The sequence below is a fragment of the Molothrus aeneus genome, chromosome 1 (assembly GCF_037042795.1).
Source record: "Molothrus aeneus isolate 106 chromosome 1, BPBGC_Maene_1.0, whole genome shotgun sequence".
NCBI classification, from domain to species: domain Eukaryota; kingdom Metazoa; phylum Chordata; class Aves; order Passeriformes; family Icteridae; genus Molothrus; species Molothrus aeneus.
Window position 1 is genome coordinate 32,191,942 of NC_089646.1, and position 21,876 is coordinate 32,213,817.

General features: G+C 42.9%; 1 protein-coding gene across 1 annotated transcript in view; it reads right to left on the reverse strand.

The window, feature by feature from the left end:
- RAPGEF5 (Rap guanine nucleotide exchange factor 5) overlaps positions 1-13,660 on the reverse strand; it is a 157,195-nt gene extending 143,535 nt beyond the window's left edge. Inside the window, exon 1 of the mRNA XM_066554452.1 lies at positions 13,472-13,660. Within this exon, the coding sequence (XP_066410549.1) occupies positions 13,472-13,660 (189 nt within the window). The remainder of the gene's footprint in view (positions 1-13,471) is intronic.
- Positions 13,661-21,876: the final 8,216 nt, after the last annotated feature.

Sequence of the window (21,876 nt, forward strand, 5' to 3'; positions counted from 1 at the left end):
TCAGAGAGCAACAGAGATATTCTATCTGTGTTCCCAGGAACACTAACAAAAAGCAAGATGTCAGTGACATCCTAACAAACTGCTGGGACATTCAGTTTACTCTCATAAATTCAGCAAAGCAGCCTGGGCAAAGTAGGCAATTTCTGCTCAAACTCTTCCAACTTCTTCACCATGACAATCTCCAAAGCCCATCCAGCTCCATCACGCATTCTGCAGCAAGGCCCTAGAGCAGACTGATGGCAAATCACCACTTACTGCAAGAGACCTTCATTTTGAGATACTCTGTCTTCAAAAAACAGTTGATGCTCGCTCCCATCACTTTGCTCACTGCTCCATCCTTTCCCACACTGTTTTTTAGAGGTGATTTCAAACCATCCTTATCTCAATGGAACAACCATCACAAACCACAAGGGCTTCATCCATTTTATCCAAACTAACCTAAGCCTGTGGGTTAACTATGTTTTGGTAGCTTGTCCAGCACTAGAAATAACTGTACCAAAATTGAAAGGAGCTTACAAAACTGTTTGGTACATAGATACACACGCAGAGACTTCTTCAAAATGCAAAGCTTTCAAAAAAAGAACAGAAATTTTTCACCTCTATTTAATCTATTTTCTGGTTTTTCTTTATGCAATGTCATAATGTCCTTTTTGGAAACTGGACACACCAGCAGAAGTTAACTGAAGAGGGCCTCTAGGACATTATTCCTGGTCAATAAACCCTTGCCTTGGAATTCACCTCCCTGCTCCCTCCATCAGGATATGATCAAAAGATCAGATGGGTTCATGAACAACAAAGTAATGGGAATGGAAACACTCTGGGGTTTGGAAGATTACATGGGAGGTTTGTTTGCATGTTTTTAGCATGCCTCATGCTTGTTGACGTTTTTAACCTCTTCACTTGTGCCAAGAGATAACAATGACTAACTTAGGAGGGAAAAAGTCATGGTATAAAGAAACAAGTATACACATACTGAAGCGGGAGTTGGCTCAGGCTGAAAAGAAGATGAGTCACAGACCCTCAGCATTTAGCTTTGTTTCTAAGTCAGATAACACCAAGAACTGCTAAAGCAAGGGATAAAGATGCAGTCTGTTTTCTTGCTTAACTCAAATTTAAAAAATGTAAAATCAGGTTTCCAGTTTCAGAAGTTTCACAAAATTTACCATTAGCTTTTCAATGACCAGGGGCAGTTTTTAACAAGAAATTATTTCTCTGGATAGTTGCTTGGAATTATTTTTATTTACAGAAGAGGCAAATGTGATGTTTCCTTATCAACTCCCACCATCCTGCCATAAATTTTCCTTAACATGTTTTGCTATTAATAAACAACTGAAGTAGGTACTTTTCTACAGCCAAAATAAATGTATTCTCAAAGAGCCTAAGTTCATATTGTTTTTAATCAGACTGATTTAATAGCAGTGTTGCTCTGTTAGCTACGCTTTTCTGCTTAAGTGCAAAAGACTACTCACTACAAGAACATTTTGTGTCTCTGTTTTTAATGAAGTGCTTTACAAGAATAGAGAACAAATGCCTGTAATGTGACATTCTTCAAAAGTCTTTGTAGGTTTACCTGTTAAATAGGTTTGTTCCTAATAGCAGTTCTGCCATAAAGTTGCCTAAGCAGAAAAATAAAAAGAAATTATTTAAAAAAGAACAAAAAATGACACCTTTCCTTACTGGTCTTTCTTCTTTGATGTATTGGAGCAGTAGCTACTTCTTAACAACTTATTTTCCACTCCATCACTAGAGTTTTTAAAGAAAGTAGTGATAGGAGCAGAGTCAAGAAATACCCTTGCACAGAGCTCTGCTCAGAGATTACTTGACAATGTTGATGGTTGCTAGTCTGTGGAAAGCCTCCCAAACACTTGTCCACCCACCAAACAGGAGCTTTACTGGTCATGAATATTCTTACATTCCTTAGAAGAACAGCAAAGCCTTTGACAGAGCATGTTGCAACAAACTCAAGACCAACCTGCCGTGCCATCAGCTGCTTTTCTCTGCTTTTCTCCTATGTTCAGAGAAACACAGAAACACTCCAGCTTCAACAAGGACAATATGGACTCACCCTAACATAGAAAACTCCTCAAAGGGAGCTAAAGCAGCCCTCCATGTGTAGACAAAACAGTGTGGTTGATCAAAAACACAGAAATAATCAAGGACAAGAACAGGACTAAATGGACCGTTTTCATTGTGAAAAGGAAAACACAAAGATGCCTCAACATTGTATCCTAGGCTGGATGCTGTTTCATGAAACATATTTATGATGTCAGCATCAAGATAAGCAAATTTTCACACAAATTTGGTTAGTCACAATCAGAAGCCTATAAACAGCTCCAAACAGACTTAGTCAAGGTAGGCAAGTAAACAGTGCTAAATTATGTTTATCCACATCAAAAGCAAGGAAAAGTTTGCTGACAATTTATGCTGCTTTAAATTATTTATATCAGCTAAAAGAAAGCAACCTGAATGGCTGGGAAGACATTTTGTGTGAAGTACTAATCAGTGGCCCCAGGAGTTCTGCAGAGATAGCAGATTGTCAGGATGAAAATCCTACATGATGGGGAGAGGGAGGAAATTGCATGATTTATATAAAACAGTGGTGCACCCTCATCTAGGATATTACATTCAGTACAAGCCATCACTAGTTCAAAGGAACACTGCAGAAGCAGACAGAGTTCAAAACAAGGTAACAAAAATGATTACAGCATGGAACGAGTCATCTAGAGAGATTGGAATTGCTTGCTTGAAAAACAGCTGTAAAAAAGAATAAAAAAGTTAAATGTACAGAAGGTGGAAGTTCCCTGCCTCACAGGAACAGAGGAAGGGTCCCTGAAATTAAAGGTAGAAAATTGAAAACTGATCAAAACTAAATGTTTTTATCAACAACAGAATAAAACAAAACTCAGTTTTCCTTCCCTCGTAAAGTTGTCACCAGACCCCACAGAGAAGGTTTGTGAATTTATGTTCCAAGATGAGTCTGAAAATAAAACACTATCCAGATTCATTAAAAGACTGGCTTTGCAGGTGCACAACATGAAAAGCTGTAACTAAAATGGTTAATGTTAACAAGCCCCCAGCACCAGAGTATAAACTATCTGACTATTTGAAACTAGGGGGAAAACAAAACAAACAAACAAACAAACAGAAAAATCAAAAAGAAAACACAAAAAAAAAACAAACAAAAAAAAAAGTGTGGGAGACAGGCAATACAACATTTGCCCACACACTGTCTTGAAATCACAAGAAACATTATATTTATGGCTAAACCTGTTACCTGTTAGATTAACCTTATAACTTATGGGTACAGGACTAGATGAACCATCATCTTGACCCACTACAGTATGTTTTTATCTACTCTAGGTTCCTCTGAAAGAATTGCTTTGGGTTTTCTCAAATAAAACCTCCACCAGTATAGTGTAAATATTTTTTGCCACACTGAATTGCAAATGATCAGTTTATAAATGGAACTCTTTAAGCAGGCCTTCAGATAATTTCTCAGTTTATGCATCCACTGTATGAACTGAGGCCAGATATCTGAAAGGAAAAATAACAAAGAGACATCACTCCTGCTATTCAGCTTCGAGACTCACCAATATTAATGCATGTCCTGGCAACCTAAGAGACCTATTGATTTGCAACCATTCGTTCAAGTGCAGTGAAAGCCATAATTAGATAAATAGCTTCGGTAAAACTAATCTGAAACTCATTTGTTTTGTTTAATAGGATAAAACAAGAAATTAAATATCTGCTCAATGTTCCTTAGTATTATTCAGTACAATAGTAAAAATATAAATAAAGACATATTAATTTGACTGCCATTATTATTTTTTGCATTTTATGTATTTTGTTGCAGCAATTGTCATCAAAGGCCATAAACACAGACACTATTTATGAATTACTGTGCTCCAACAGGCTGAGTGTTTTTATCAATCTCTTTTATACCTGTGGAAGAAAGATAACAGGTCTTTTAATCATTTGCAGACACTCTTTGAGCTGACAGAGTATAACTTTAAGATGATCTGCACGGCGTAAGTTTTTCAAGTATCAAAATTAAAACTTTAACATAATTATGCCATTCTTGGACAATGGGAATTTAACTCTGTTTAAGTTTTTAAAAGTGTTTATAACAGTTAAATCTAACAGGATTATTAATTTTTGTTTCTTAAGTAACTTTTTCCCAACAAAATGCAAGGAAGGCTACTTTAGAGTATTCTCATGCACAAATCAGTGCTAGCACTGACAGATACTACAGTTTATCCTGCTTAAGTCAAAACACACTTAAGCTTGGGATAGGTTTTGTCCTCCTCTTTCTTTCTTGGCAGCTAAGTACTCAATTCTGCTTCTGTTCCTGTTAGGGCTTGGGTCTCCAGCATCCTTCCTTAACAAACACCACACAACACAGTTTGTCCTGCAACACAGATCCAGCATCAGACTTGCAGCCCACGCCCCCAGATTTATTTTTACTGTCAGGAGGCTTCAGGCACTGCAGAAATGACAGACCACAACTAAGCACTGGATTGTATATGAGCTGGGATCAAGAGCAGGTCTAAGTGATACTTTTGTCTCATTCCTTCAGCCACCCAATAAACAACAGCTTTGCAACTTTCAGAGCTCTGTGTGTGTGCATTGTTTTTCCCCCACTTTTTCCATATTTTAAAAATCAATTGATATATCACTGAACTGGATTCACCTATGGGATGAAATGGAGCATCTGCTCAGCAGTGTGCAGTAGCAGTCTATTGCAGCAAATGATTACCACATCCATCTGAAATTACAAAGTGTTTTAGGTCCACTGGGTCTAGCTCTCTTGGTGAGAACTTGGCCAGAAAACCACAATTAAATGCTTATCATCTTAAAAAATGTATAAACAAACCCCAAACACCTGCTCTCTCTCCCTCCCCCAAAGCCACATCATAAATCCTTGATGTTCACAAGTGGTCTGGACCTCAATTTTCTGTTGGGGTTTTCTGTGGGATTTGAGGTTTGGGGTCCTCTTTTTTGTTTGTTTCAGTTTTTAACCCAAAATACTCCTCCCTCCTCCTCAATATTGACCTACAAACTGCACACCATGTACTTCATCATGGAGGGCACAGTTTAACATACATTTCTTCCACCAGTGGTATCAATTCAAGCAGCCACTGCTCCTTGCTTGGTGCCACTCAGTCCACAGTCAGAGTGCTGATACTGACACATGCACGACCTGCAGAGAGGCTCAGAAGGGGCAGCTGATGGAGAAGTTATCATAATAAAACACACACACACACACACACACACACACACACACACACACACACACACACACAGATAAATCACATCCCATAATTAAACAAAAGACCCTCAACTATTTCTTTCTTTATTGCTCTAACTTGTGTGTCCCATGTATGTCTCAGTCACATAAAGGCTTGAGTATGAGGTTCAGGAAGCAGGGGAAGAAAGGCAGTCTCCTCAACAGCAAGGGGAAAAAAAGTTGCATTCCTGACAATCAGTATTTCAAGAAAGGAAATAATCTGGCACTTTAAGATTTAATGGGTTAATTCAGTTCTAAAACTGAAGGCAGAAGATCCTTACTGATGCTATGAATACACATCTACTGCTATTTATAGAGATTGAAGGGCTTTTTTCTCCTCCAATCAGCATAATATTTTATTTTAGCACTAAAAGTAAAAAAAACTATATTGACTTTTAATCAGTTAGACCACTGAGTCTCCCTGTAAGAAAATATCTTTCAAAATAGGAATTAATCAGAAAAAATTCCATAGCATGGGATTTAAATTATTAAATTAATAATTGACCTTAGCTTAATACAATGTCTAGAAGAGGATCATTTTACAAGGTCAAACTAACCCAAACCAAACAATAAGTTAACTGAGTTAAAAGTCATTGTGACAATTATGAATAGCTACTGCATTTTATGCCTAGAATTTGCAAATACTCACATCCTGCTTCCATGGCTTTTAACTTTAGAGCCCAAATTACTTCTATTCTATCCTTAAACTCATGCCAAAAACACAGGTGTAACAAAAAATGTTTAAATAAAAAGGTGTCATGGATAAAGTTTATACCCCAGAAACTCAACATATTCTGCTTTTCTTTTTTTTTTCTTCTTTTCCCCTTTTGAAAAGCTATCACTGTCTTTTCAGCATTTTCATCTGTATAAAAATGCACAGCTTGTTTTGCAATTTCCTCATGGCGCAAATGGAATTCAAGCCACTGGGGACATACAAGTAACAACAGCTGAATACAAATCTTAACAGAGTTGGTCATAATTGTACAGTATGGTCTTGTTCATTCATCCTGGCAGCTGGGAAATCTACTGTGAATTAACCAATAATACAGGTTTGTAACCAAGCAAATTAAAGTACAAAATTCTACTAAGTGAATTTTGTTTGTTTTCCTGTAAGTATGCAATCAGCTCACTTTAAATCAAGAATTTCAACAGGATGTAACACTAACAGAAATTTTACAAAGACACTAATTTTACTTCCAGTGGAGTTGATCTTATTTCCTACATAGACTTCCTTGATAGGTTTCCAAGCCATACACAGCAGTACCACATCTGAGGATCTGCAAGCTACATCCCTTAGGAAGGGGTGCAAAACCAAAAGTGAAACCACTGAGATCCAACCAGACAAAAAACATGCAAGGATGATCAAACTTGCTTCTGCAATCCTTAACTGAAGGCTTTATTTTCAACACAAGAGAATAGACGCTTAAAGTCTAAGCACAGGCAAAATGAGCTCAAGGTATTTTCAGCTGGAGCCAAATTTGCAGCCTGGGAAAGGGGTTACAGTCAAGTCTGGTTTATGGTAGGCAGGTCAAAAAAGAGGCTTATCAGGATGTGCTCTGGACCAAAGCAGAGAAAGGAAACAGAGCCTCTCCCGTAGTTTAAGCAAGCTGCTGCATTTTTGGTGTGTCAAGGAATCTGTGTTAATTTTATGCAGCTCCCATGAACACAAGCCACATGATGGCACCTATTCCCCATGTGCTGGCAGTGGCACCAGCGAGTGCTGCATCTGGACTTTCCCAGGGATGCTAAATAGCAGCTGACTGTCAGTCCAGGAATTGCCAGGCTCACTCCCAGCACCAGTGTAAGACCACAGGCAGTGGGTATCATCCTGTCAATCAGGCTAATCCCCAACCTCAGGGAGAAAAATAGCTTTGCATTCTGCAAAACTTACTAGGTTACTTCCTGGGGCAGAAGTATGGGTTTACTTTCCATTTCATTCAACTGTAGTTAATCAAATCCAGGCATAATTTCTCAGATGTCATAACACATGGGTTAATTAAGAAGTATTCTCAATTTAATAATTTACTGAAGACTGACTGTGAAACAAATTATTATGCAAATAAACACATGAGGCACTGAAATTTCCCACCAGCTACCATGGTCACTGTTGCTAAAGCTATTTTATCCATTGCTCAATATTTCATGCATCACCAATCACAGAGCTGACAAATTTAAGGATACTATATGTGATATGTGAAAGATAATTTTCTTAATCGAATACATCTAGCAGGAATACATAATAATCCTGGTTACAATAGGAAAAATTCAAGATTACTTACCACAACTATTTTTAGTCCCTTAATAGCTGCTAAAGTGATGGGGATATTAACTTACTGAGTAGAACCTCTGTGGCAGACTTGAAAGTAAAATGTCACCAATATCAATCAATCAACTTCAATAATCCTTCTGACAATAAAACTTCCAACCTACTGAGTCAATCCAGCACTTTTGTGAGCTGATTTCAGCCAGTACAGCATCCATACAAAACATTGTTGCATCTTTTTAATGCAGAAGAAATGTCAAAATTAAAGTCTCTATAGTATATAAAAACATAGATACCGGGGAAATTATTATGATTTTTTTTTTCTTCTCATTAGCAAGACTGGTAAAAAGATCATAAAGGTGCTAATGAAATGTGTTGATGGCACAAAATTGGAGGTATTGTCAAAACCCATGTAAACAGAATGGTGTACTGGAAGATTAGGAGCCTTCAAAAAGTGCAATATTAGGAAAAGAGTGTAATTCAATAGCATGAAGTACAAGGTCACTCAGGCACCATGAAGATGAGAAGCTGCCAACAAGGATATGAACTGCCATAAATGTCAGTCATTTGCAAGAGGATTATCTGAGTACAGAGCAGATCTATATGCTCAGCTCAATCAAAACTCGAATATCAACCACCACCATGATGCAGCCATGGAAGGAAGGACAGTAAATTCTGAGTGTTTCCAGCTGCCAGTTTCTAATGTCCTGGCAAAACCTCATCAACAACACTATAGTCTCCCCAGCTGCCAAAAGAATTGATTAGAGAATAGCTACTTGAATGACATAAGCAACTGAAACCTCATAACAGGAGATGAAGAAAAGTTTAGCAGAATGTAGGTTGAGAGGATCTGATGCTTCATTTAATTAAAACAGATTGCATATAGTTTGATTTTTCTCTTCTGCCAAAGAGGAGTTGTCTCCAACAGCATGACAACCGCTAGTGCCAGAATACATGATAGATATCCCTAATGCACTCCAACCCTCCAGCTATTTTCAGCTTGGGAACCTTCTGTGTCTGATGGGGTTTATGTATCCTCAATACATTTCTGTTCCATGAACTTCTCCAGACTCACCCTGAACTCATGTAGACTTTTAGCAGCTGTACCACAGGTTCTGTAGTTTATTTTCAACCTGTAACCCTACAGTCAGCTACATCTTGACAGACATACAGCAAAGTAGCTGCTCAAAACAAAGCTAAGGTGAAGATAGTCTGAGAACATCTGCCTGGCCAAAGACCTCTAGGAACCTCACAAAAGTAACTACAAGGTCTCAAAAGAGAAAATAGTCTCTTCAATATCTCTTCAACTTTGATCAAGCCAAAAGGTACATCCCATGAGGGAGGTTTCTACAGACCAGCAGGATCTTTCACAAAATCAGGGTATGTGGTTTGACACCATGACATCCAAAAGGTTTTCCAGATCCACTATTGTGACAAAGAGCAACATTGATGCTCATGTATAACAGTATTTATCTGTGTGTAAGTGTGAACCTAGAAAGCAGAAGAGGTGATTAAAAAGGTGTGTGCCTCTGTGTGTGCAAGATGATTCATCCTTCTTCTGAGCACTTCCAGTGTCAGGTCCATAAAGAATAAAACGGAGTGTGGCGAAAACAAGTTTTGCCATGATGGAGTGGCCTGCAGGACCTCCCTGCTGGTGCTTCCAGATGCACAGAACTGTATTTCATCACTAGTCACAAGAGAAAAGGAGAGAGAAGAAGATATCTTTAACAGGCAGCAGGAAGAGCAGCAAAGACAGTTCATAAGCAGAGTACTCATGCCTCCTACACATACACTCAACACATAACGCTAGGAGGCAAACTGGGAAACTGGAAGAGTCTTTCCAGAGAATTTGAGAAAGGACATAGTGGAGGGGAACAGTTCCACAGGGCACAATGACCCACTGCAACAGATCCCTCCTCTGCCTCTGCACAAGCTCTGACACACACCCAGCTACCACAGCAAAGGTTGCATTTTCTGCTATTTTATCCAGCAGAGGATGATGAGTAAAACCTTCACCTCGCAGCTCACTGCGCAAATGCCATGTAACCGTCCACGCCATCTTGGATAACTGTGCTACGCCTGTCCTAAGACTGAATTTAAGGGAAAAAACATCAAGGACAAGGTCAATGTACAGTTCAAAGTTCAAAAGCTTTAAAAGAAACATTGGGCTCCCCTAGACAAGGAACTGGATGTTTGTTTTATCTAAATGACTGAAGCAGTGGAGTGTATTCATGTTTACTGTTCACAGCACAGAAACATCCAAGCAGGATGGTTACTGAAGCTTTTTCTACAAGGTGCTTTTCCATCTCCAAGTTCTTTACATGTATTAGTACTGGACGTATCCCAAGACAGAAAGCAAAAAATATCTATTTGCTCTCCAGTTTTGGGGGTTGCTGAACTGAGAGGGAAATCTAATTTTGTTACACTGTATTTTCAATTATCCCCATCTCTGGTCACAACTTTCAGATAGTCTAGTGTGAAGGGTGAAGGACTGAGATATCCAAATAGATTGAAAACATTTATTTCACCCCATACTGATTTTCAAAATGTAATCAATTCTTTTTATGTATACTACCCTCTACTACACAATGCTTTCCTTTCCCCTGAAGCCCAGGAAGTATTTGAACAGCATGAAGTGAAGTACATCCTTAAAACAATTATAATACCCTTAACACTTCCATTATATTTTATTATCCATAGTCCCCAGGCATGCACACATGTAGATTATCTGTGCTTTATAGATGTGGAGGCGAACTGCACTGCAGGCAGTCCCTGAGCAAGTCAGCATCAGAAGCAGAACCCCTGTTCAGGGGTCATAATATTTTTCTAGGAAATTAAACAAGCCAGAATTTCAGCTGGTCAGCATTTACTTGAAAACAGCTCACCTAAGAGAGCAACACTCCTGATGAAACCAGCTGGACAAATAAGGCTCTCAGCTTGGTGTTTGAACAAGCAAAAAGGCACAAAGAAAAGTCACTGGAGAGGAAGAACAGACTAAGTTTTTTTTCATAAGCAAGCAAAACCTTCTGAAAATTAACTTTGGATTAACTTGAAATATTTTGTTGAGGTGGGGGGAAAAAGGAATCTTTGTTTCATATGTTATTGTTACTGCTTTGTCCAACCTTATTTTAAGACTTAAAATTTTAGGGTCATGTTTAAAAGGCAAAGTATAAAAATGCTGCATTTTATTGTTCTAACATGTTTTTCTCTCCCAAATACTCTCCTTCTCTGGGTTTAAATTATTAATCAGATTAAATAGAAGTACATGAAAAGTGTCATGCCTCTAAAAGTCCATTTCTGGGGGGAAAAGGCACATGCACAGAGCAGGCAGGAATCAACACAGGATACTACCAACAAAAACAAACTGCTCCCTGGATGATCACACATATAGGGAAGCTCCATGCACTTCAGCTGCCCAGTTTGTCTCCAAAGGGAGCAAGTGAATTAACAACCCTGCTGGAATTTTGTATGACCTGCTCCTTGGAACACCCCACTAGGCACTTATGCTGCTGAGTAATTCTATCTGCAGGATAGTCCCTGCAAACCCAGAGATGGCAGAGCACAGTATCCCCACTCTCCACATGGGACCAAGACACTGTGGCAGCTATACAGCATCTCCACACAGCATCTTCCACTGATCCGAGGTCACAGAATCATAGAATGGATTGGGTTGGAAGGGACCTTCTTAAAGACAATCTAATTCCAACCCCCTTGCCATGGGCAGGGACACCCTCTGCTAGACCAGGTTGATGATCAAAGCCCTATCCAATCTGCCCTTGAACATTTCCAGGGATGGGGCATCCACAGCTTTTCTGGGCAATCTGTTGCAGTGTCTCACCACCCTTACAGTAAAGAATTTCTTCCTAGCAGAAGATCCACTGGGCTGATTCCAGACTGCCTTACAGACTCGCCATCCTCCCTCCAGTCTTCCCACCAAGACAGATGGTACAAGAAAAACTTTACAAGATGACCCACAGGGTACTGGGAGGTGAAGCCATAGCTGACACCACCACTAAATCTGTCACACTGTGTTTGCTGGTCCATAACACAGAACATCAGCAAAGGCAGGCAGAGTCTTGCTGGAACTCTGTGAAACAAGAGAGGACCAAGGGTTCATCAAGCACAAGTGAGGAGCTGTATGACCCAGGAGCTACCCAGGCTTCTCACCGGGATGTTAACTCACCCATGGCAAATATTTACAGAGTAACTGTTGTACCGCTCACTTGTCAAATGCTTTCAGTAGTGGTGAGGAATAACCACGAGAGTAAACCTGAGGCTGCTCTCTGCGTGGTATCTCCCTGAAGTGCCATGAATCTGTTTTGTTAAAACAGTGTTTCAGACCCGCCTGCAAACTAAAGCTGCCACCAGCAGCAGTTCTGCACTGCTTCTCTCCTCCTCACTGCACACTTACTCCATTTCTTTGGTAGTATGCTTCTAATGAGGAAGAAACCACACAATTTAGAAAAGGACTTTCTTCATTGGAAGAAGGGTATCTGTCGCAAATATCCTCCTACGGCAAAGGAAGACTTATCTGTTTAACTGATTCTCTTTAGCTCTGTATTCATATGGACAACTTGGATTGTAATCAGGTGGATTAATTCACCAGAACAATAAAAATCATTAAGCATCTCCATACAGGTTAGTCTTTATTTTGTGTGTTGAATGTGCTGGAGGAAAAAAATTACTGTAAAACTGGAATCTGAATCCACATTACTTAAAAATAGCTATTCTACAGTGAATTTATATCCTACCTTAATCCTAATTATTTTCCTTGCCTATATATCCTCTTATAACAAAGCATTCACCCAGGAAGTTTGGTTTGAAATTCACACCCTGGTATATTTCACAATAACTTCCCCATGCAGAGAAATCATTTATTTACATGGGCAAAGTACTGCAAAGTTGATGAGGGTACAAACACACACCATGCTGACTTCCCCCAACTCTCTGCACAGGTGTTGATCAGTGCACTGAAACAAAACAGCAGCTCGCATGATTCCCAAAACAGGCAGATCCAACCCCATGTAGATTAACCCACTCCTCCATTTCGACTGCTCAGGAGATGGGTTACAATCCAGCATTGGCCTGCAAGTGAGGTCGGACCAGACTGACTGCCACTGATCTGATGGCAATGCCACCCCCCGATATGGCTCCAGTCACAGCTGGGAGAGCTCGGAGCCACAGCAGCTGCCTGCCAGTGCAGTTCCCAGCCGCAGCAGTGTCACACTGTACTTCACCAGAGCACTGACTGCCCTGCGGTGACACACCCCCAGCCTTTTTAAAAATGGGTGAAATTGAGAGAAATTTGGACGAGGATCTCGGTCACGCCCACCTGACCCCACGGCCTCACTGTCAGGAGACACGCGAGGTTGAGGGCCAGGCGTGTGCATCCCGACTTCACTCCATCCCAGCTTCACACGCTGCAGGGCTCACTGGAATTCGCCGCTGGAACACGCGTGTGCACCGCTGTCGGAGCACAGGGGCACTGTACCTGCTGTCCGCGGAGAGCAGGCACCAGCCCGCACGAGGGGAAGGGGGGACAGCCACTCGAGGAACCCCGAGATGGGACAGGGACGCTTTCTCACCCTGGTATCTCATGTTACACCAGAGCTGGCAGCAGTGGCCGGAGCCCGGGGCCCCCCGTGGGCACCTCTCCCGGTGGGTGCCGAGGTGCTGCCCGGGCATCCTCCCTCCCTCCCTCTTCCCTCCCTCATTCCGCCCGTGCCGCCGCCCGGCCCCGCGCCGAGATCCCGCGGCCTCCCGCGCACCGCGGCCCGGCCGGGGGCGCTGCGGGCGGGCCCCGCCTGCCCCGGGCACCGCAGCCCGGCGGGCAGGGCACGGCAGGGCAGGGCAGGGCAGGGCGGGGGCGCTGCCCCGGGCCGCCGGCGGCTCCCTCGCTCTCTCCTCACTCCCTCACTCACCCGGCCGGCGGCGGCCGCGCTTTTCCTCCGCAGCGTCAGCCCGCTCCGCAGCAGCGCCGGCAGCTCCCGCAGCTTCTGCCGCAGCTGCACCGGCGGCGGCGGCTCCTGGGCTCCGCCGCCGGGGCTCCAGCTTCGGGCCAGCTCCGCGCCCTCACACGGCGACGGCATCTTCACGGAGCCCACGGCCATGCCGCATCCCTGCCGGGCTGCGGCGCGCAGGCAGCCCCGCTCTCTCGCCCGGCCGCAGCCCCAGCCCCAGCCCCAGCCCCAGCCCCAGCCCCAGCCGCGCTCCCACCCACAGGCAGGCACTCGGCGGGCGGGCAGGCAGGCGGGCGCTCCCCCGCACGCAGCGCGCAGCACTCGCGCACCTTCCCCCGCACGGCGCGGCCCCAGCGCCGCGGGCAGCCCCGGGCGGCGCAGGAAGCCCCGCCGGCCCTGCACCGCTCCCGCCCCGCGGCTCCGGCGGTGATAAAGTGCAGGTAATGAGGAGGGTGGAGGAGGCGCGGGCGGGAAAGGCAGAAAGTCCTGTTAACTCCTTTGCGCTCGGGGATCCGCCGCCCGGGCTGTTCCCACCGGCCCTGGCGCCCCGCACCGACCCGCACCCCGGCGAGAACACGTGGGAGAGCGGCCAGCACGCTCAGAGACGGCGGCTCCGAACAGAGGAGAGAGGGGCTCGGGCTCCTCCAGGGGCTGGCTGGCCTCGGCGTCCTCCTGGAGGCTGTCAGTACGGGGCTGGAGGAAGTCCCAAGCAGCCTGGTGAGACCCCCAAGCACTGAGCCTGCCCGGGCTGGAGGCCTCCCCGCGTTCCCACTTGCCCGAGTTACCTTCTGGTCCAGTGATTATTTATGGCTACAAGGGGCAAAGACCTTCTCTGTTCCCTTCCCAGTGGCTTTTTGACTCAAAGAAGTGTTTCATCATCCAATGCCAGCCAGCATTGGTACTGGAGAAACCAAGCAGTTCATCCCAGGTGAATGACTTGCTTCCAGTCATTCAGGTAATCCCTGCGAGAGAACTCTCAATGAGAGAAACCAATTCCCTTACTATTTGTAAAAGACTAGTCTAGAATTCAGTTCCATGAGTTATGGGGACTTTATTTAGTCTCAGGAGCCTGCCTTTTCTAACTCATGGTACAGAAATTGCTTCCTCTCTGCCAGGCTCTGTTCTCTCTTATTTAGATCACAGAACTGATGGTTATGTGGGTCTTCCTTACATATATCTTCTGCCTCAAAGCTACAAATAAGGCTGACCTGCTCATCCAGGAGGATTTTACCAGTGCCTAAATGTCTGAGTAAATGACATTAATAGTCAAGCCAATTTCACAGCCATGTTAGAGAGAGCTGTTGGCTTGTCCCAGCCAAGAGGTCCCACTGGTTTTAGGACTCGCCCAGTATTCCTTCTCCAGCCCCACAGGGAACTGGCTTAACCAAGACACTAACCTTGGGGGGGAAAAGTAAAAAAGGAAGAGGTTGTTTTCCTCATTAATGTGCTCCCTAAGCCAGCTCCTCTGCGATCACAGGCTCACCCACAGTAGAAAGATGGCAGATGTGCCCAACCTGTGTTAGAGTGCTGAGACAGACAACAGCCTCTTCCAGCATCACTGTGACATTGAATTATCTGTCACCTGAGTGCAGCAGCAGCCTGGCTTTTCAGCAGCACTGGCCTGACCGCAGGCTCCTGTGAAACAGTGATCCCTCCTGCAACCCATGGACGTGTTCCTCCCTTTGCCACCCTTCCATGGGATCTGGTAACCATCAGACTCTATTCAGCTGATTGATCTGGTGGAAAAATGACACTTCAGAAAATAATGGATTTTCCATTTGCCAGACAGCCGAATTGATCCACCTTGTGACCCCACAGCTGCAGGATCAAGGAAGGCAGAAACCTGGAAGTGAGGTAAAGCAGTTCTGCTCCTTTCAGAAGCAGTTAAATCAACTTAACTGCATCCTTTGTGCATGATTTGATGAGCAGTGTGAATCAGGCCAGCTTGGGTACTCTTGAAAGGGACAGGGTTTGCTCCAGCCATGTTCTGGCATCACCTCCTTTCCACTGCTATTGCCCTTTACATTAGCCAGATCTGAAGGTTCAGTGTAAAAAAATAATCACCTATTTTAGCAGAGTGATACAGCCCATAGCAATGATGCCTATTGCTGACAGAAAAGACAGAAAAGAGACAGGATAGTGGCAGCCCTTAGACAAAAAGTGTGCTGCAGTCCTCAAAATGCCAGAGAGATCTGGAAGTGCCAACTGGCAACATCAGCACCAACACTTGCAAGGACAAGGGTGATTATGACAATCCCAAACATTGTCATGTCCCAAATATTTCTATTATTATACTTGATTTGTGCTTTGCAATTGCCCTGCAATGTAGTTTTGACAGCTGTGTTGCCTGGCAGCCACTTTGTCACAGCTCAGGATGTAATTATGAAGAGAAGTGTATCTACACCCAAAATAATAATGGATCTTTAGTCTGTGGGCTTCACAAAAGGACCATGTTCTTTGAGTCTTTAGGCACTGCTACAATACAAGCCACAGTAAGACAACTCAGTAAAGTGGGACTTAATTTGACAGACTGGAGTATAACCAGAAGTAATTTGATTATGTTAAGAAAGGGTAAAATGATGCCAGTACTCAAAGTTTTTTGTATTTTAACTAAGCAAGATAACCAAGCAAGTATAACATGTAAACAGTGTCAAAAGAGAAATTAATATGCCCTATGGTGTGTTTAAAGATTATCAGCTGCCAGACAGCATAATATGGACTATCAGTTGTCAAAATTTGATTAGATAGGCCTCTCTAGTTCTTGTTTGGATCATTTCAGGTTTTGGGAGGATTGTGGTAGGAACTGTATAAAATAATATTTTGTGTTGCTTTTTTTATTAACCCACTGAAAGTTTAGCATGGTGAATGAGTCTGGGTTTTTTCTGCAGAGGAAAGGGATGGGGATCAGAGAGCAGAACTAGATCTTGTGGGGAGGTGTTTGGCAAAACAGTTTCATTTAGAAAACCCAGAGTAGTGTGTTGCAGCCAAAACCTTGTGTTCAGGGCATCTTGCTTTCAGTGAACTGTCACTGAAGGCACAGCAGGGCTCTGAGGGACTGGGGTCCCTGTTCTCAGCAGGTTTGGCCTGCAGGTGACTGGATTTCCTGTCCCTCATAGACACCAGCAATAACACTAAAGGAATATCAGATCCACTGACCATGTGCAGATATTGGAGATTTCCAATTCTCCAGATTCAACACTTATCATTTGGTCCAATATGAAACAGAACTAAGGACACATGTGATGCTTTCTAGCAGAAAATCCAAACTTGAATGTACCTTCCAGAGTGGAGTCTGGACTAGGCTTTGTTCCCTTACTTGCAAGAGCCTTCATATAAATATAGAAACATCTATGTTTAAATAGATACAGGATGGAGTCTGGAGACCTAAACAACTCTACTGCACTTTGCAGATGTGGAGCCTGGGAGTGTCTGCTTTTTGAATGTGTTTGTTTTTCTTTCATGGTGTAGCACAATCAAAAGAAATGCAGTAAAAACAATGCAAGCTGTTTCATGCATGTATGTGTTTCACATCAGATTGTAAGTAGATCATTGCAAAAAGAAAGAATTGCTTGGTATCAGACATTTCCTGACAAAGCATAATAAACTCTTATTTTGGACTTAAAGTATTAGGAGTTCTTGACTCGGAATAATTGATAGATGCTACTTCAGTTTTCCCTGCATGAAGGCAGCACAGAAATAGAATTGCAGAGTAGTGGTGTGCAGGAACCATATGTCATTGACAGGCAGCAGTCCTTTTTGAATAATTTCTCTCCCTGACCTGGCAGGAGGCATTTAGAAGAAAGCAAGATTTTTTCCAAAACAACACCACCTGCTCCACAACCAGACAAACACTACTTCCCCTTCCCCAGGCAGTCCTGCTGGAGTGGGGATGGGGGTGGATGCTTTCCTACCCTTTCAGAAACTGAGTTGATTTCCTTCTCCCCATCTCTTCAAAAAGCAGGCAAGCACATTTTCCTTCATAACACCTCTTTTCCCATTCAGGAGGAGGTGAGCTGTGCACTGCCCACCTCCTATACAACACCCAGATGAATGTCTGAGGAGGTCCCTTTCTGTGGGATGCTCTCCTGACAATTGTATCCTACAAATTTTAGTTTTCCAGGGGTTACTCCAGGCCCAATGCACATGAACTGCAGACTGCCCTGTCGTGCTCTGACATCCTGGCAGCTCTCAGGCTCCTGACATGGAGAAGCCTGGCCTAGCAGACTTTTGTTTCTAGCTTTAAACACAACATGTGCAATGGCCCTGGAAAAGAGAAGGGCTGGGGAAGTCTTTGCTCCATTCTGCCACTTCAGTGCCTCATAGCAGTCTCAGGACACATTTCCCAGTCCCAAGAAGGGGTGTGTGCCCCTCATCACTTCACCCACAGCACAAGGGCAGCAGGTGGCCATTCAGCCACTGTGCTGCAAGCTGGAGATAACACTGCAGAAGTCTGGGCACCTCTCACCCTTTTCTGCTTTGGCAACTCTTCATTGGTTCACTCAGCTTCAGGACAAAACTAACCTGTCCACACCTCAGGTCCCTGGGCATCTGCTTTCTGGCCAAATAACTTACTTGAGACTTTTTTGAGTCTGGCTGAATTACTTGCTTGAGTTTTTTTATCTCACTTCCACCTGATCAAAGAGTGGGACCTCAGTTGCATTCTAAATGTTGAATATCACCAATTTACTACGGATATAAATAGCACAAATTCATTATCAGATTGAGGCCATGTGTGTGGGTAGTGCATACTTAAAAATTAATCAGTTATTTAGTTTCTCAAGTAATTTTTTTGAAAAACAGTTTAGTACTGTGTCATCATATAGACCAAATACTCAGTGACCAAAGATCAGAAATACTGCTTGTAGTTTTTCCAAAATGTGAAAGATCTGCAAAATGTAATGAATGCTCAGCAGCAGAAAGATACCAAAATGGGAACAGGGGACAAGGAAGCAGGAAAACAGTGCAGGGTGTGACTTGAAAGAAAGCAGAACAGGAGAATAACTACAAAAGAGAGGGAAGAGGTTAAAGATAAAGGAGATGTATGAGTAGGTGAAATATTTCAAGTATTTTCATGATTTGTGTGACTCATAGCTGGAAGATCTGAAGCTGCTTCTCCTAATTCAACCCTCAGTTTTCACTTGACAGCCTGTGAACCTCTTCAAGTTCAGCATCTGACCCTTTCTCCCTGCACCTCACTAAGAGCTGCCTGCCCCTCTGCCCCCAGCACCTCTTCCAGCCTTCAAAACACTCAGAGCATCTTCAAATGGCTGCTCAGCCTGTGTCCTGCCTGTGAATCATCCATGGAACTGGGACATGATCCCTGCTACTGACTCATAGGCACTCAAAGGGAAGAGAGCTCAGGAGCATCCTGAACCACTGGGTTTGTTGCTGCTGTGCTTTGAACCCGAATTGTGAGAGGACAGGTGTGCAGGAGGGTGTTTGAAACCTTAAATGGATCTCTTTGCCTTTCCTTTAGCAATTAAGAATCACTGAGCCATGATGACAAGGGCAAAACTAATGTAAATACAGCATTGCATTTACATTGGTGTGTAGCAAACTTTTGCTTTCATACAAACCCAAGGAAGAATGCATTTGCTGTGGTAACTGTGATTCGCCAGAGCTAATGAACCTGACTCAACTCTTCAGTTTGATTTGTCTTTTTAACATTCTTGGTATCAGGGGACCTTATGACCCCTCAGGGAAATTAAAACTCTTAAAGCTCATCTATCTGGCCTTTTCTGTCAAAACAGTGTTGTCATTGAGCTATTGCTCCTTTTCTTACAGGCCAAAATTTGACTCCAAAGCCAATAAGATCCTCATTGGAGTTTGTTCAGTTTGTTTGGTTGGTTTGTTTTTAACTAAACATAGAAATCTCAGAATGGCAAATCAATGTCTTTTAATTAAAAATTTTAAAAGAAAACACAGAAATGAACCCATGGAATAGGGGAGTTTTTCTGACAGCTACAACTGAAATTCAAGTTCCTTTACCCCCCAGACACATAGGATATGCATGATTTTTTTTTTTTTAATGTGCAATGTGAGAAGCTTTACATACATTTACAGAAGAGATTGTGTAGGAAATTTTAAAAGAGACAAATTGCAATTAGGTGCTAAATTCTCACAGGCAATGGAAGATTTCCCCTGTGTGATTAATGGTTAATCTGCAAATATATCTTTTCTTCCTTAGCTGTTAAATTCTCTGTTCATGTTTAAATTCATGCTTTTTGTTTTAATTTGTATGCTTCTTCTCCATATGTGGTGAGGACACTTTAGCTTCATTTTGCAGAAACTGTATTTAAGATACTGTGCTGCCTCTTTGAGCATCTAGATCTCTCTGTGAGTCTTCAAATGCTTGAGCTCATCAAGCACATTTGAGAGGCATTGAAATCCAAAAACTATTAAGTCCTTAGAAGTATTCTGAAACTAGGCAGCCAGTTAAGAGCTGTGGTTAATGCTTCACTGAGGTAAAAAGTGCAGCACTTCATACGAGACCTCAAAGTCCAGATAAGGTCTCAACCTCAAGACACAAATCCATACAAAATCAGGCTTCATTGATCCCCCTGCTCAGAGAGCCACTGCAAAAATGAGAGAGAGAGAGAGAGAGAGAGGAAAGGGGGGGGGAGGTTTTATAGAATACATATGCCCAGAGTGCCAGAGTGTCTACTCAGCTTTCGTATGAGAGAGCTACAGTAATGTAATGACTTTCTCATATGATGATATTATCATTTGCAAAAAGAGATATTTGCATATATGTGTAGACAGATATGAAATGTCGCCTTTTGTTTTAATTACAGTGTCAGTATCTCTTCCTGTCTCCATGTGAACAGGCTTTAGCCCCACATAATGTCTTTGATGAAGGAAAAATACAAAACCACATGCTAAACATTTTGAGTTTTCAGCATAAACCTGGATCTATGTTGACAAGCTTTTCCCAGGGATAGTAACATCAGTAAAATATTTTCATTCCAAGTTCCTGAGAGGTTGGAAAAATCAACAAAAGAATAGCATGAGATAGATTGCCAGCAATAATATTACCATTTTAGACATGAAACCATCTCACAAGATCATGTGAGTATTTAAATGCTCTAAAACATTTTCTTTAATTTGATTTGTTTGTATTTGTTCTGGGTTTTGTTTTGTTTTAACTATGGCTGACTTTTCCCCCTGAATAAGAGGACTGCAGCTGTTGACCAGAAACAGGGAGACAGATGACTGGAAAAGAAAATCGTGTTTGATTGGGGGTTCAGAAGACAGTCTGCACTGTACAAGGGATGGTGTAGGACCAGATAGGTTCCTCTGGTATTTTTAAGAATAACATTAAAGGTAGTGAAGTACAGCCATACCAGCACTAGCAGAGGTAATGAGGCTGTGGATAAATCCAGGTGGCAGTAAAGGAGGGAAGGCTCACTCCAGCAGGTCTGCTAACATGAGCAAAGGTCCAGGGAGAGACAGTGCTTTCCACATCTGCCAGTGCAGGAAGGCAGTGCCTAGGGTATAGTAAATGGATTTGAATGGATCCACACAAGGCCATTTTCAGCTCTGTGTCCAGAGCTACGGCTTGATGAGCCCTCAAATCCAACAGCACTCCTGGGATCCCTGACAATTCACTTCACCTGTGGGATATCTGTTCAAAGGGACAGTGGGAAAACATGATGAAAGCAATCTTGTCATTCAAGGAAGTAGCAGAGAGCAAGGGCAGGGTTGGGCAAGGAGAGATGGCTGGCAAAAGAGCTCTCCCCATGCTGGGATATCCAGCACACCTGGAGAAAAGGAGAAATTGTCTTTGTCCTGCCCATCATAATCTCCTCCCCTTTCAGTCTCCTCTAAGTGTTTACAAACACCTCTGGAGACTTCTGAAAGGCAACAGGAGTCAGGGAATTAAAGAGATTAGTGTAGCAAACCAGTTTGTCCTAAGATGTCAACATAGATCCAGTTGAGACTACGCATGGAAGATTATGGATGTTGGCTTGTGGAGAAGAGGGTTTTACTGGAACCTCATCTACAGAGGTGGATTTCTGCATGCAAGCAGTACTAGCTCTGGGGTCTGCATGCATTTATCTGTCTAAAATGTGTTTAGATTACCTGGAGCAGCCAGAATGGTAAAACAAGACTCTTACAGTGCAGTCTCCCAACAGGCTGCATCAGCAGCTGTGTAAAACCTGCTGGAAGAGAGTCACAGGAAGTACATGGTACTGTGCATGCAAAAGACATGAGATGGATCTTTCTTTCCCACAAGAAAAAACTGTTCCCTCTCACTGAAGTCCTGGAGAAATGCTTTTTTTTTTTGTACTTGGTCTGCAAGACACTTGCAGTATTTTCTGAAAATTGGATACACTACCATTAGTAAACAGTGTTATATCTGTAAC